At 52.4% G+C, this 14,342-nt stretch overlaps 5 protein-coding genes across 5 annotated transcripts; 2 read left to right on the top strand and 3 right to left on the bottom strand.

Moving 5' to 3' along the window:
• Positions 1–291: 291 nt before the first annotated feature.
• Positions 292–5,133, bottom strand: DACRYDRAFT_22029 (uncharacterized protein). The gene is made up of 10 exons (XM_040772646.1): positions 5,008–5,133; positions 4,787–4,958; positions 4,444–4,738; positions 3,920–4,393; positions 3,049–3,866; positions 2,525–2,996; positions 1,717–2,472; positions 1,322–1,657; positions 473–1,272; positions 292–396 (listed from the first exon to the last, which is right to left on the bottom strand). Exons 1-7 carry the CDS (start codon positions 5,036–5,038, stop codon positions 2,449–2,451), a joined length of 2,286 nt encoding a protein of 761 aa, XP_040629251.1. The 5' UTR covers positions 5,039–5,133; the 3' UTR covers positions 292–396; positions 473–1,272; positions 1,322–1,657; positions 1,717–2,448.
• A 627-nt stretch (positions 5,134–5,760) lies between these two features.
• DACRYDRAFT_116067 (uncharacterized protein) lies at positions 5,761–8,949 on the bottom strand. Its single transcript, XM_040770127.1, has 3 exons — positions 8,040–8,949; positions 7,141–7,986; positions 5,761–7,082 (listed from the first exon to the last, which is right to left on the bottom strand). The coding sequence occupies exons 2-3, from the start codon at positions 7,672–7,674 to the stop codon at positions 6,579–6,581; spliced, it is 1,038 nt and encodes a 345-aa protein (XP_040629250.1). The 5' UTR covers positions 7,675–7,986; positions 8,040–8,949; the 3' UTR covers positions 5,761–6,578.
• Positions 8,950–9,166: 217 nt separating this feature from the next.
• On the top strand, positions 9,167–9,866 carry DACRYDRAFT_107281 (acyl-CoA N-acyltransferase; the record flags this gene model as incomplete). The annotated part of the gene is made up of 5 exons (XM_040768441.1): positions 9,167–9,178; positions 9,211–9,240; positions 9,295–9,471; positions 9,543–9,665; positions 9,726–9,866. The coding sequence occupies 5 exons, from the start codon at positions 9,167–9,169 to the stop codon at positions 9,864–9,866; spliced, it is 483 nt and encodes a 160-aa protein (XP_040629249.1).
• A 117-nt stretch (positions 9,867–9,983) lies between these two features.
• Positions 9,984–11,583, bottom strand: DACRYDRAFT_107280 (uncharacterized protein; the record flags this gene model as incomplete). The annotated part of the gene is made up of 4 exons (XM_040768440.1): positions 9,984–10,637; positions 10,695–10,893; positions 10,951–11,418; positions 11,468–11,583. The coding sequence occupies 4 exons, from the start codon at positions 11,581–11,583 to the stop codon at positions 9,984–9,986; spliced, it is 1,437 nt and encodes a 478-aa protein (XP_040629248.1).
• Positions 11,584–12,296: 713 nt separating this feature from the next.
• DACRYDRAFT_116063 (MFS general substrate transporter) lies at positions 12,297–14,125 on the top strand (the record flags this gene model as incomplete). Its single annotated transcript, XM_040770126.1, has 6 exons — positions 12,297–12,524; positions 12,577–12,641; positions 12,692–12,754; positions 12,804–13,291; positions 13,348–14,059; positions 14,113–14,125. 6 exons carry the CDS (start codon positions 12,297–12,299, stop codon positions 14,123–14,125), a joined length of 1,569 nt encoding a protein of 522 aa, XP_040629247.1.
• Positions 14,126–14,342: the final 217 nt, after the last annotated feature.

The following is a 14,342-nucleotide window of genomic DNA, read 5'->3' as shown; positions in this document are numbered from 1 at the left end:
GATGATGACAATGACTGTCGGATTGAATCGTCCGAAGAAGTTCTGAATTATGGGAATAATTTATCCGTAATTACACATGACTCCACTCTGTTCAGGGTGCACTTACACACAATGAAAACACTATGAATTTCAGTCCGACATTCCTCCAATTTGTATCTCTTTCTTGTACCACCGCCATCAACATCAACATCGACATCGACAACAATGGCAACAACGACCTACGCTCTCCTCTCATCCCCAATGGGATCATCAATCCCTGCCAACTTGCCTCATGCAATATCCGTCTCTCTCCCAAAGTGGCAGGATAATGTCGACTATGAGGAAGGCGCTCCTCGCGTCGTGGATGTCATGCAGACTGGTTATCCGAGGTTCTTTGTCCATCGTACAATCCAGCAGGTGCGTCCTGCGTCCTCCTGCCCTTCTCCAGCGATGTCAACTAACTGTTGTCGATCCGGATTCGATGCGTGTGCAGCTGGCAGTCATGTGCGAACAACGCTTTGCCCGACCGGAAGAACGAGCCATGCTCTTCCCCTCCTCTCGTATCGCCCAGGAATGCGTGCGGTTCATGGCCTCCCAGTCCTCTACCCCGCTCTCCGTGCGGACGACCCACTTTGCCCTCCTACCCAGTTCTGCCTCGGTTGACGAACCGGTGCAGGAGAGGGAAGCGGCCGATTTGTATATCGTCCTATTTGATAAGGAGGCATGGCCCCTCGCCAAGGCGTTTTGGCAGCATACGGGACTGGGAGTGAGCAGTCGTATGGCGGAACGCTGTGTGCGGTTGTGGTCCGAGGGCGCCAGGGAGGAGAAGCAAGACGCTCCTGCCTCCACTGCGCCAAGTACCGGGAACGGGAACGGGAATGGACACGCCGGCCTACTGGGGAAACATCGTTCCGCGCGTAGCAGATACGGACGAAAGCCGTCCATCGGCGCTCCTCTCTCGCCTACCGAGTCCGTCTCCCCTCCCAGGGCACCTGCGTTCCCCCCTCCCGCTCAGGGAGAGTCTATGTCCCCCGACCATGCACAGTACATCGAAGAGCGCTACGGGAGGAACCTGCCCCTCTCGAAAGCTGTGCTGGCGAAGCAGGCTCTGCGCAGGCGGATAGCGGGAACACTGGTGCATGATGAGAGCGAACAATTGGAGGTCAGGGGACGAGGCGTGGAGGGTGTGACGGAGGAGGATGTGTGGCTTATGCCTACGGGGATGAGCGCGATTTGGTATGCGCACCAGTTGGCGCTCAAGGCCACGGGGGAGATGAAGAGTGTTTGTTTTGGGTGAGTGCGCCTCTGCTTGGAAAGTACTTTACTGATACTGGAGGTAAAGGTTTCCGTATACCGACACGCTCAAGATCCTTCAGAAGTGGGGCCCTGGAGTACATTTCTACGGTCATGGGCTCGACAGCTCGATCGACGAGCTGCAGACTCTGCTAGAGTCAGGAGAGCGCATCCTCGCCCTCTTTTGCGAGTTCCCCTCTAACCCCCTGCTCCGCTCGCCTAACCTCCCTCGCTTGCGCGCCCTTGCAGACCAGTATGACTTCCTCATCGTGGTCGATGAGACGATCGGAAACTTTGTCAATGTCGAGGTGTTGCCGTATGCGGATGTGCTAGTGAGTAGCTTGACAAAGGTCTTTAGCGGGGAGACGAACGTCATGGGTGGGAGGTGTGTCCTTTGGGTCTATATCCGTGAACCGGCTGAGCTGCTGACACGTCTCCCTTCAGCCTTGTACTCAACCCGAAGAGGCGCTACCACCCCGTCCTCCGGTCTACTATGCCCCAAGTGTACGAAGACACCTATTTCGTAGAAGACGCCCTCTTCATGGAGCGCAATTCGCGTACCTTCGTCCCCCGCGTCTACATCATCAACGCCAACGCCGAAGCTGTGTGCGAGTTCCTTCGGTCCAGAATCGGTCTTCCGGGGGCCACGGTCAAGGAAGTGTGTTACCCAAAGTACGTCACAAGGGAGAACTATGATGCGTGCCGCATCCCTGCCCGCGGGGATAGACCAGCAGGAGGGTTTGGAGGTCTCTTTTCCATCATTTTCACTTGTGTCGCTGCGAGCAAGGCCTTCTTCGACGCTCTCCCGTGCGAGAAGGGCCCGAGTCTGGGCACGAACTTCACCCTTGCATGCCCGTATACCGTCATCGCCCACTATACAGAGCTGGATTGGGCAGCGGAGTACGGGGTGGAGACAAGCTTGGTACGTGTTAGTGTGGGAATGGAGGATAAGGACAGTCTCTTGCGTGGGTTTGAGCAGGCGATCGTGGCGGCGGACAAGGCGGCTGCGATAGTGTGAATCTTCAATAGGATTGGTGTAGAATAGAAAATTTAAACAATGTCTGTAACGGGTCAGATACCCAATGGACTACTATATATACCCGTAGAAATGGGGATTTTGCATTCAACACTGCATACAACGTGCCGAACAGACTGAACGAAAGAAGTAGTACAACTCTACGACGTGGAAGCGCCAACAGCCTGTGGAGATTGATATCAGGAGCAGGAGATACTTGCAAGGCAAACGACATACCAGACGCTTGAGATGTTCCATGAATACCTGCAGACTAACATCATCCGTAAAGATGGCTTGGCCCGGAGCCCCAGGTCCGCCGTACATCCCACCAGACATGTGCGTCGTGGACGGGTTCAGCTTAGACAGCAGGAACCGTGCCTGTGAGCCACCCTGGTCGCAGACGATGTATCGCGGCAGTGGGTTTCGGTCCAGAAGAAGATCTTGAGCATCCAACTGGGGAGCTTCAAGCAGCTCCTTGAAGTTCTCGTATCCCTCTTGATTCTGATAATCCGCCTTCCTCCATTCAGCAATCGTAGAGCCATGGAAAATAAGAATGTGGAAGAACGTGTCGAGCAGCAGAATAACGTCTGGCTTGATCGACACACTGTCGAGTAATACAGGCTGTGAAGGCTGATCGAAGGTGTATGACATCAGCGTTGGCTGCATCATAATGAGGGAATTGTTGACATCCTCCTCATCAAGAACGTGCCTGGAAGCAGCGTTAGCGATTATAAGTATGATAATAGATTCCTTATCCTTACCTGTAGAAGGCCGTCTCATCAGGACTGTTGTTGAACACCTGCAAGAATTGACTTCTCCTCAAGTGGAACATGAACTGAGGGTAGATACTGAAGTTGTCGGATAGTCGGAAGCTTGTGGGGTCCTCCTTTCTATAATCGGCAAACTTTTGACAAAGGCGAATCAGCATCCTATCCAACCAGCGTAAGACGTCGGGCGAATCGTCGATCTCCGCTTTGAACACGGCGATACGAGCCATGAGGACCGCAGAGGCTTCCTGGTCGAAGGACTGGCCAATTTGCGGAGAGCCAGCCTCAGCGAAGTTGCGTGCAACAGTCGTGACACGTAATCGGTATTGACCACTGGAGTGCTGGAAGTGGGTGACGAACTGAATCAGACCACGGGAGGAAGGTTGGAGAGGCTGCCCAGCAGCGGTGACAACTTCGAAGTAAACGCCGATCGACGAATGCGGTGTCAAGGAGCAGATCTTCCACGCAGAAGTTTGGCCAATGCCAATCTCGGTTTCGCCAACGCATGGCGACTTCTTGTTGGCCGAAATTGCGTGTCCGATGATACCAGAGATCTTCAACTCCTTGGTCGTTTGAACGTCAAAGGTCGCGTTGAAGGCCATACTCAGGTGACCCTGGGTGTCCTTGTCAAAGAGACGGAGGAAACTCTGCTTGAAGATTTCAGTCGTGAAGGAATCTGCGAGAATGATGACGCCGTTGGTCGAGTTCGTCAGAGATTTCATCTCGGCGATACCAATCTGGTCCAGACAGGCAGCAAAGAGGTCAACGGCATGGCCGTTGGCTGACGCACGCTTTGCAAGGCCCTCGTAGAACTTTGGGTATCAAGATCAGTGACGATGCAAGTATATGCAACCTGCTCTCTCACCTTGGTCGCACGCTTGTAATGTTTGGCACCATCGCGGTCGATATCGTGATGAGAGCGAATAGCCTCGCGCAGCTCATCACCAACAACAAGACCGGGGCCTTCCGTGCATGCACCACCAGCGAACACCATGATCCTCGCACCAGTGTTGGGGAACGTTGACTCCAGCAGACCAACTGCAACACTGACCGCCACACCCGTGCACCTAAGCGGTCGCTTGTCGCTAGCGACAGTCCACGGATCCCGGGCCAAGGTCTCGAAAATGTTCGTCAGCTGGAACTCGCATTGCTGAACCGGCATCAGGAAGCGAGCAGCACCGAAATTCTGTGGTTGCATTGGCTGTCCAGGCCGAAGACCAGAACGATTCGCTTGGGAGAGGCCGAGCATATCTTGGATCTGCTTTGGCGCATACTCCTTGGTACCACGGAACACGTAGGACTTGGGGCATTCCCCGTAACCGATCTCATGGACTTGTGTCTGAACAAGTTTTGAATACGGGATACAAGGTTAGACAGATATATGCGCACCATGGTACCAAAGGTGACCAGGCCAACCAGTGCATGGGGTGGAAGCAGGCTCAGGCTGACAATCAGCGTGTCCCTCAACGCCTTCAGATCATCCGCATCTAGGCATGTGTCGACGACATAGACGAAGATGGGTGGGATTTGGGCTGGTCGGGAAAGCGTGTATTCGATCGTGGTATACTTGGGAAGTAGTTCGGCAGGAAGATTAGTGTGGGAGATGTCTTTATAGTGAGGAGGGAAAGGGTTGCGCTGCAAGCAGAAGGGGCAGATCCAAAGCTTGCCTCGTACATCGATTTGGCTGTGTGCGATTAATGACAATTGCGGAACTGCTGTTCAGTCCACACACCAGTAGGGGTTCAAGATCGCACGACAAGGCGGTTTGCATGTAACTGGTTCATACAACACTGGAGGGAGATCCTCCCGTACCTTCAAAGGCGTGTATAGTGCTGCTATTGGCACAACCGTTCGAGTTGCTTCGACCCGTGATGAAGGCCAGACGTTCCACGACAGACGGAGGCCTGGATTAGGCGTGAGAAGAGCCCTATCAATGGCATAGACGATACTCACCATCGCGTTCTTCGATATCCTCAATATTCATCGTCCCTCAACAGAGAACAAGAAAGGATTATCGTTATAATCACAAGAAAGTAATATCAAGTCGTAGTTTTGAGGCGGCGTACGACGTTCACGTCTGGCAAATGTCGAAACAAGTTGATAACACACGTCCGCTGATGCTTCTCTCCACGTTTCCCTTCAGAGCGATGCCTAATTGCTCCCGATAATCCTGCGCCACTCAAGCTTTGTACTATGAACAATTCTGTGTGGCATCTGGCTCCTTTTCAGGACATGATGTGCTTGTTCTTGCGCTGTCTGAGCAATACACTGTTGGTCTGAACTGTACTCTCCCGGCTCTAATGGTCAGACAATATAGCTTGACCCTGTCTCGCAATTTATCCGTGCTCTTATTATGTCAATCTCACGACGGTTTCTCTGACACCACATCTCCACACTGCATGTCTGTGCAGGAGTTCGAGGAAGCCAGCGAGCTTGTTGTTGTCTCTGCCATCATGGCGAGGACCGCACATGAAAAGTCGACTGCCGAAGAACTTTCCCGCCCTTATGCTTTACGTTTCTCGTTCGATGTGCCCGTGCGGAAGAATGGTGTGATCCACTGGCGGTCAGGAGATGCTTGGTGTTTCGTGCATCCTAACATTTAGAAAAGAACAACAACGTTGTGATGCTTGGATTGGTAAAGGATAGCTATTCGTAACACATCCTGGTCCAGCCCAAATTTCTTAACTCCTGTATGTGTCCAGTCTGGCAATAACATGTGATTGGAAAAGCATACACAAACAATCCACTCCCCTGTCAACCTCGCTTCAACCTCATCCGAGAATCAGTCTTGCACTGAAACCCGGGCGTAAATGCAATCAGCGCCCCAACCAACTTCTATATCTTTAATGCTGTCAAATCTGCCCACCGCCAGGAAGTGTCGTCTGCATCTTCTCAGTATACCATAGACAGGACCATCACCTCTGAGGATTCCAAAGTGATAATCACTGTCATCTCGACCAAGAACAATGAAGTAGGTGTTTGACTTGGCCAGGTGACAGAGCGACCCCAGCTAACCCTTCGGCCATTCTCCACAAGTTGTCCCGGGCCAGCGTCCCGGTCACCGAACACGATCGCGGTCTGTTTGTGAATGCCAAAAGAGTTGCCAAGGTTGATTCGAAGCAGTCTCAGCAACTCGAACATGATATACGTCGCCTGTATACATGCACGTCAGGATTCAGCGATTTATTTGGTGATCGAGCGATAACCCGGTAATGGAACGATTATGGAACACTTGCTTGGCGAGCATAGCTGAAAAGATTCGAAGAGAGTAGGAGGCCTAATCACCGTTCTTACTGCAAATATTGATCGGCACTCTTTGACCCCTGCAAGTCCTCCACAATGCTCACCCTACAAGAAGGGAGTGCCGTACAAGAAGCTGAGCAAGAGCGAACGTAAAGCTGTGAACGAGAGTGCTCGCCTCAGGGAAAACCTGCCCTCTCCCCTCAATAAATATGCAACCACCCGCTGAACAATGCTGGGAGTCCTCAATCGTTGACGAATGTCTATGAGTGCCTCAGTACGTTTTACGTGGTCTTGTTCAAGCCAAAACGAAAGAGAGCTGCTATCTTCTTGTTCGCATCATTGAAGCGAACTGCATCCTCCTGGTCGAGGGCTCGAGCTCTATCTCCGCGCATATTGTCCATGTTGATTTGGCAGCATGGCGGGATTGGAGTCGAGGGTGAGAGAATGCCGGATCCATCCATCCGTGTGGACACGTCGACGGACCACTCACACGGCCACTCGCCTTCTTCGATGTCATAGATTAGGGAATAGCCGTCGAAAGGAATGCCAGCCAACATCCCAATGCCTGGAACGCAATAACCCGATGGTGAAGGTAATCCTGGGACTCCATAACCCCGTACCAATGCCCCAAAAGCGCTGTCGCCAGCCTGGAAAAAGAACGATTGCGTGATCGATGCATTGGAACTGTACTGCTCTGGCATCTCGTTGAGCTCCAGCTTCACGCGCGTACCTCTTCTACGTGCCAAAGACGGTGATGGGCAATACCGCATGTCTATGCCCCATTTCTGTATAATCCAGTATTGTCAGACCCATGCGACGCTTATGTACACACTTCAGACTTACAATGACCGATCCTAGCTCAACCGTGTTTAGAGCTTTGACGTTCTTCATGGCCCAGGAATTTGACCCTCTTGGATCGGACCACGCGAGATCCTTCGATGTCGACTCCTGACTCTGATCGTCGCAGCCTTCGGAGGGAAGGGGATTCAGCTCGTTCGTTACAGGGAACGAGTCCCGGGTCGATATGCCGGTTGTCGCCCCTTCTTCTTCACCAAACTGCAGAATAAACGCAAGAGTCGAATACTTCTGCGCAACGAGAATAGACTGTGTCGGGTTCTTCGCAGCAATGATATCGCAGTGGAGAAGGGGGTACTCTGACTTCGCCCAGAATACAGGAATCGCCCGGATGGCCTCTGAGTTCGCGCTGTTGGCGGCGTCGAGGGGCAATTGCATGATAGTGCTCTTGACCATATCAAACTCTTCATCGTCAAGATGAGAGACGTGATACAGCCAAATGGCATGCTGACAGTCTTCATCAATGGTCAAGGCAGAAGTAAATCCGGTCGGTTCGACGGGGATCCTCCAACGTCGCTGCATTTCGTACCCAGACGGCGTAGATGAGCTTTTCAGCACGTGATACGCACTGATTGCGTGTTTGTTTTTTAGTACAAGCCCAGCTAGGCAAGTGCCATCGGAACGCAGAGACCGACGTATAGCAAGCAATCAAGCTTTATGAATGCGTAGATCGGAAAAGGCGAAGCGATCGGCCGCGGAAACAAGATTTCCTTGCTTCCCCGTCCCAATCGGAACACGAGCTGCCTCGATCGAGCAGAGCTGGAAGACATAAATAGCCGCGGTCGTGCCCACAATCACCTCGTGCTCAGTGAACTCGGCAGTCAACAGGGTTTCCTACCCAATTTGTCAAGGTCTGGACAACGACTTGGAGAGAAAACAGAACGCACCTGATGATCGACGTTGAGGTTGACATACCCATTTTCATTCCAATCGTACATGCACAAGTCCACATCTCCGTCGCGAATTCCATGTACGGACCACACGCCGTTGTATGCCAGAGTTTGAGCAAGGTTGTTGTGAACGCTGCCCAGGCAAGAGCCGCTGACGCCCAGCTGCAAACGGGCTGAGAGGGCGTGATCGGCTGCCCCTTCGAACGGCAGGGGGGGAATCGAGCTTGCGAGGATGTCTTCATATGATACGATCAAGGAAAACTCATCATCGACGTTCGCGATGACGGTACCCGAGTACACAGCAAAGTGCTCGGATGGAAGGCAGTCCGCTTTCCATCGAGAAACACTATGAGCTTGGTCCGGTGAAGAGATATCGACGAGACTGATGAAGCCATCGGTGGTAGCACGGAGTAACCAGCGACCCGCCATGTCTTGCCATGTGACCTGACCCGCTGGAGGGGCAGGCACCTGCAAGACGCGAACACACAGACGATCGATCCGAAGGAGAGGGGGACGGCATAGCGATATCGTCGCTCCCCTCTGTTGAGCTTTCGTCCTCTTCGGAGTCAACTGGATCGCCCGTGTCAAGATCGATGGACGAAGATTCATTCGTCGGATACTTTTCTGATCCTGTATTGGTGGGTGTTGTTGAGTCAGGAATAGGCAGGATGCCGAAAACCTGCTCCTTCGTCGAATGACTGCAGTCGAGTGACGTGTCGTCTCCGGTAGTTTCGCCCCCTGACAAGCTGTTTCGTTGCCGCTTGGGAACATCATGGGTGTGGATAGGGGTGCACTCCATGCATGAGTTGGTCGGTAACGGGTCGTCCATGGATGAGTTCGCCGTGCCGTGTGGAGGAGAGTAGTCCATTGCGTTGCGGCGAAATCAAAACAGAGAGCCGTGAGTCACATGTTCGGTGACGAAGGGATGTACTTCCTGCACTGCCACTCTTGGCACAAACCCTAGCATAATAAAGCCAGCACATCCACACTTCTTTGCTTCGTTGACGTTTGTACTCTTGCCATATCTGTCCATCTTCACTCTCGTTAAACTGTCTTTGGAACTGTAATTATAAATGGCTAGGTTCACCATACGTGAGGCGGTCGAAAACGACATTGTCAGTGCGATGAGTGCACTTGTCCGGTACACTTGACTCACGTGACACTATAGCCTGAAATCCTTCGTCTGATTCTTGGACTCGTACGCCCCTTTCCCCTGCCTATGCTGATATGATGTCTTCACATATGATTCTAGGCCATATACGAGAAAGCGCCCGAGTCGGCGCAAGCGACCCCAGCTCTGCTGAAGCAGAACCTCTTCGGTGCACACCCGTACGCCCACACATTGCTCGCGTTCGTGGATGGCAAAGCAGTCGCAATTGCTATGTACTTCTTTAACTTCTCGACGTGGAAGGGAAAGCCCGGTTTATATGTGCGTTCATGCCTTCTTTGGTCGGAAGACCGTAACTGATTCGCCGTCATGCGCGTGCTGTCGCGCAACAGTTGGAAGACTTGTTTGTTGAGCCCGAATACAGGAAGATGGGCATCGGGAAGGCGTTGTTTGGAGAGCTGGGACGAGTGGCCGAAGTGCACGAATGCGGTCGGATGGACTGGTCAGTACTGAAGGTGCGTTACCCTATCCTTCATGTCTACCACCCCTTGCTGACCCATGTTGCATGGGAACAGTGGAACCAGCCAAGCATCGACTTTTATGAGAAGGCACTCGGGGCATTTGGGATGAAGGAGTGGGAAGGAATGCGGTTGGAGGAAGAGGGCATTAAGGGCCTCAGGAGGTTGAGGGTGCCTGAGGCTACTGCTCCTCAGTAGATGGGACAGATGGGAGTGGCACATAGAGCAAAAATCACAACGAAACGACAAAATACGATGTCCAATCCAGTCATTGCGCATTACGTGCATTACACCCACTGTCTCTGGCAGGCCCTTCTACGCACCCCGAGCCAACCTCCCTGCACCTTCTCTAACCACCCCGACTGCAACCCTTGCTAACCCAAGCCAATCCACTGCCCTCATCCCTCCCTCCGCAGTATAAATCGCTATCATCACACCCGCACCCACAACCAACACTGCCATCAGTGTTCTCATCTCTTGTTCTCGCGTCCTCCTTCCTTTACTGGACGGTGCGCCCTTAAGTTCCTCAAGCGCAGGCTCTTCGTCTTCGTCCAAGGACAGCACGATATCCGAGGGCCGAGTGACAACGACTTCGGCCTCATCTTCTGTAAGTTCTGGCGGCCAGGGTGCGCGGTGTACCGAGGCCGGACCTAGTGTATCTTCCAGCTTCAGCCCGGGGTGTGAGGGTGGGAATGTGACGTAAAGCGCCTCGGTCCGGTGCAGGAGGTGGGGTAGGAGGAGCGGTGGTGAACGGGGTGTGAGGGAAGAGCTGCTTCCTGGGGTGTAAGGGGGTAGGGAAGCGCTTGAGGACGGAGTGAGGGGAGGGTTGTCGTCATCCGATTCTGATGAGCAAGGAAGGGAATCACTATCCACTAGTGGTGGCAGTCCAGAAAGGAGGACGTAGAGGACCCCTTCGTCACCGTCTTCTCGCACACGCTGTAGGAGCTCTTCCTTCCTTTCCAGGATGAGCTAGATACCCAATTAACCATTAGCTTGTAGAACAGTGTAATTTTGGGAGTTCCGTACCGCAGCGCAGAGATAAACAACCCATACGGGCTCTCGCGAAAGCAAGAAGTCCCATATGTGTTGTATGAGCGGCAGGGTGGGTACGTCGTGTGCGAACAGAGTGAGAAGGTTGCTCAGGGCATAGTACGGGAGGGGAGTGGTTTGCTCTATGAGCGCGGCGTATGCTGGATCAGCTAATCGTAGAAGCCTTCGTAGTACTCTACAAACACATACTGAGCTCTTGAGTACATATACTTGACCAACGGACAGACCGCACCTGAGAAGACCAAGCAGCGGCTCCAGCCCACGCCCCATCGCATCCCTAAATCTGAACAGGCTGATCCTCTCCGCACACCTCTCGAGCATCATCTCGTCCTCTTCACTCGGCTCTTGCCCCGGACACAATGTCAGCTGTAGCACAGCGAGTACATCGTGGTATCCCTGAACGTAGGCAAGTTTACGCCTTTTGCGCAAGACGCGTGTGATGAGCCTATTAAGGCGTGACTTGAGCAAGTCTTTTTTAGTATCATGAAGAGATGGGTAGAGAACAAATGAGCGGTCGGTGTCCAATTTGATTTGCGACTCGTCTTGGTGGGGTTCGTCGTCGTAGGATAAAGGTGGAGAGGAGGAAGATGCGATTGGAGATGTTATGGTTGACGCTACCGTGGTTGTTGAAGATGATGCGATAGCCTCTGGAGCGGGTGTGAGAGTACTGGATGAAGAACGGGCTTGGAGCAAATATGGCCTGGAATACATTAGCACATTCTCTCAAGTGAATTTAGGAGTCGGCGCACCAAGCGACAGTCCTTGCATCTCCAAACCCTCCTGGAAGCAGGCTGAGTTCCCTCAGTCGGGATATATCGCCTTCATTGACCGCACTGATCACCTTCGCCTGTATTTCCGTAGCCATCATCGATGTTAATGACTCACTTTTCTGTCTGAAAAAATAAGGGCAAGGCAGCACAATGGTGATGAATCCCCTAGACACGTGGTCGAATGCTTCTTTTGCTGATCATCGTGCACGTGCCTGCCGAACCCGGCATCAATCTGTGTTTGCGTGCTCGCTCTCCTCCTGCCTTCTCTCTCACGGATAAGCATCGGCTCACCCCCGCACTCATCCCTTTCCTTATAAGTGGCAATTTGGGCACGCCATCGCACTTCGGAAGCGCGCCATATACACCTCCGGGAGCGTCATCTTCGGATAATGTTACTCTGGACTACTATGATTACTCGAAAAGTGTTACTTTTCTTGTTGGGTTAGGAACTCTCTTGGATCCTTGTGCAACTGGCTGGATTGGGTCAGACTGAATGACAACTTGGATAACGCCATCGTCCCTCTCCATGGCCTCACTTCTCGGTTCTTCTTTGACAATATGCTCTCATCTAATATGGTTTGAGTGGGGCAAAAAGGCGCCATCGCACTCAATCCTTGCGCCTCGTTTCCTTGTTCCTGATTCCCCTCGTCGCTCTCACACCTCCCATCATCTGCCCCTCTTACCAGTCAGTTGACCTCGGCGACGCTGACGCAGCGACATTCCCGTGCTTTCTCCTCATCGTCCAGGAGACAAAGCAGTCAGGAAGCCTATCTCCTATTCCCCGATTGAGCCGTCATCAAAAGAAGGAATGACATCAGTCCAACCCAAACCCACATCAATCTCCTCCGCGGAGGTTGATGTTGACTACGAGAAAGCTTCTCCAGTTTCAGAAGCATTCAAGGGCGCAGACGCTTCCGACGCCGGGTCGAACATCGGCCTAGAACTGTACCACGCGACTGCTATACAAGGTCTAGAATATACCAAAGAAGAAGAGCGCAAAGTCGTCCGCAAGATTGATTTCTACGTCCTCTCGATAGTGAGTGCCTCTTTGTGGAAGATCTGGAATGTAGCTAAGAGAATGATTATAGCTGAGTGTGACCTTCTGCCTGCAATACCTCGATAAAACCGCGCTCAACTATGCCAACCTTTTCGGGTGAGTGCATGTCAGCAGGACAAACCATGATGTGCTTGACATTGATGTAGGATGCAAACATCACTCAACCTCACTTCGGACCAGTTCAGCTGGCTTGGATCCATCTTCTACTTGTTTGTCCCTCTCACCCAACCTGCTGACGCATGGTCACGTTCACTCCAGTGCCTACTTGGTGGGCTCGAACCCTTCTTCCATGCTCCTGCAGCGATTTCACATGGGCCGCATCCTCGGTGTCGCTGCCATCATCTGGGGAGTAATCATCATGACCACGGCCGCCACGGACAATTTTGGCGGAGCAATGGCCAACCGTTTTTTCCTCGGGCTGGTCGAGTCGATCGTCACGCCTGGTCTCGTGCTCCAGACAGGCATGTGGTACCGTCTTGAGGAACAGCCAGGAAGACAACTTTGGTGGTACTCTTTCCAAGGCTGGGCGGCCGTCATCGGTGGTTTACTTGGGTATGGCGTCGGTCATATCAATGGTGCATTGTCCGAGTGGACATACATCTTCCTCATTCTGGGTGGAGTGACAATCCTTTGGGGAGGACTGGTGTTCTTCTGCTTACCAGATACACTCGTCAAGACAAGGTTCTTCACGGAGAGGGAGAAAGCGATCGCGTTGGATCGGGTAGCGAAGAATAAATCTGGCCTGAGTGCGTGCATTCCTGGTGATAGACAAAGGCACTCAGACTGATGTTTTTTTCTTCAGAGAACAAGACCTTCAAGTGGTACCAGGTTGAGCATGCTCTCAAAGATCCCAAGACCTACCTGCTTTTCTTCATGTCAATCGCCGCCCAGATTCCAAATGGGACGATCACTAATTTCTCTACCGTTATCACCAAGGGTATCGGCAATTTCACAACCTTGCAGACTACCCTGCTCGGTATTCCACCGAATGTGATCCAAGTTGCTGCCCTACTCATCTCCGGTTATTTGGCGAGCAAGATCCCCAACACACGAGTTCTGATCATGACAGCTGGAAACATCGCCTGCGTCGTTGCTGCCGCATGTATGGCCTACCTGCCAGTAGAGGATCGCTGGCCGCGCCTCGTCGCCTTTTGGATTACGCCAAGCCAGAGTATCGGCTTCTCTCTCTCGCTGGTCATGGTTTCTGCCAATACGGGCGGGTTCACAAAGAAGTCCTTCACCGCGGCGACTACGTTTGTTGGATATTGCATCGGGAACATCATCGGCCCACACTTCTATAAGCCCGAGGAATCTCCTATCTTCCGGACTGCCATCATCTCCATGCTTGCCGGATACTGCATCAAGACCGCCCTCGGTATTGTCCTCGGCCTGTACATGTGGAACGAGAACAGGAGGCGAGACAGGCTCCTCGCTGAGACAGGCGGGCAGAGTGAGAAGGAATCGGAAGAAGATGGAATGCTCGATCGCACCGAGTTTGAAAACCCTGGGTTTAGGTATGTGATCGATTCTCGCAAGCCGAGATTCCGTCTGATACATACCCACTCAGGTACTCACTTTAATGACCTCACATCAGAATGAAATAATGAACTCGCTCGCAATGCCTACTTTGGGCTGTGGATGTTGCCCAGTAATTGAATCGTCAATCGTTTAGTCAGCGATACGACAAGAACTCACTTGCCCTGACGAGTATGCTTGGAAAGTATAGAACTGCGAATCCGCAGATCAGGCTTGTAATGTCATGAAAATGCTTCCTGCAGAACGTGAAGCGAATATCTA

The sequence above is a fragment of the Dacryopinax primogenitus genome (genome assembly GCF_000292625.1).
Source record: "Dacryopinax primogenitus strain DJM-731 SS1 chromosome Unknown DACRYscaffold_8, whole genome shotgun sequence".
In the NCBI taxonomy this organism is placed as follows: domain Eukaryota; kingdom Fungi; phylum Basidiomycota; class Dacrymycetes; order Dacrymycetales; family Dacrymycetaceae; genus Dacryopinax; species Dacryopinax primogenitus.
The sequence above is the reverse complement of the archived record's forward strand: the minus strand, read 5'-3'. Positions and strand labels throughout refer to the sequence as shown.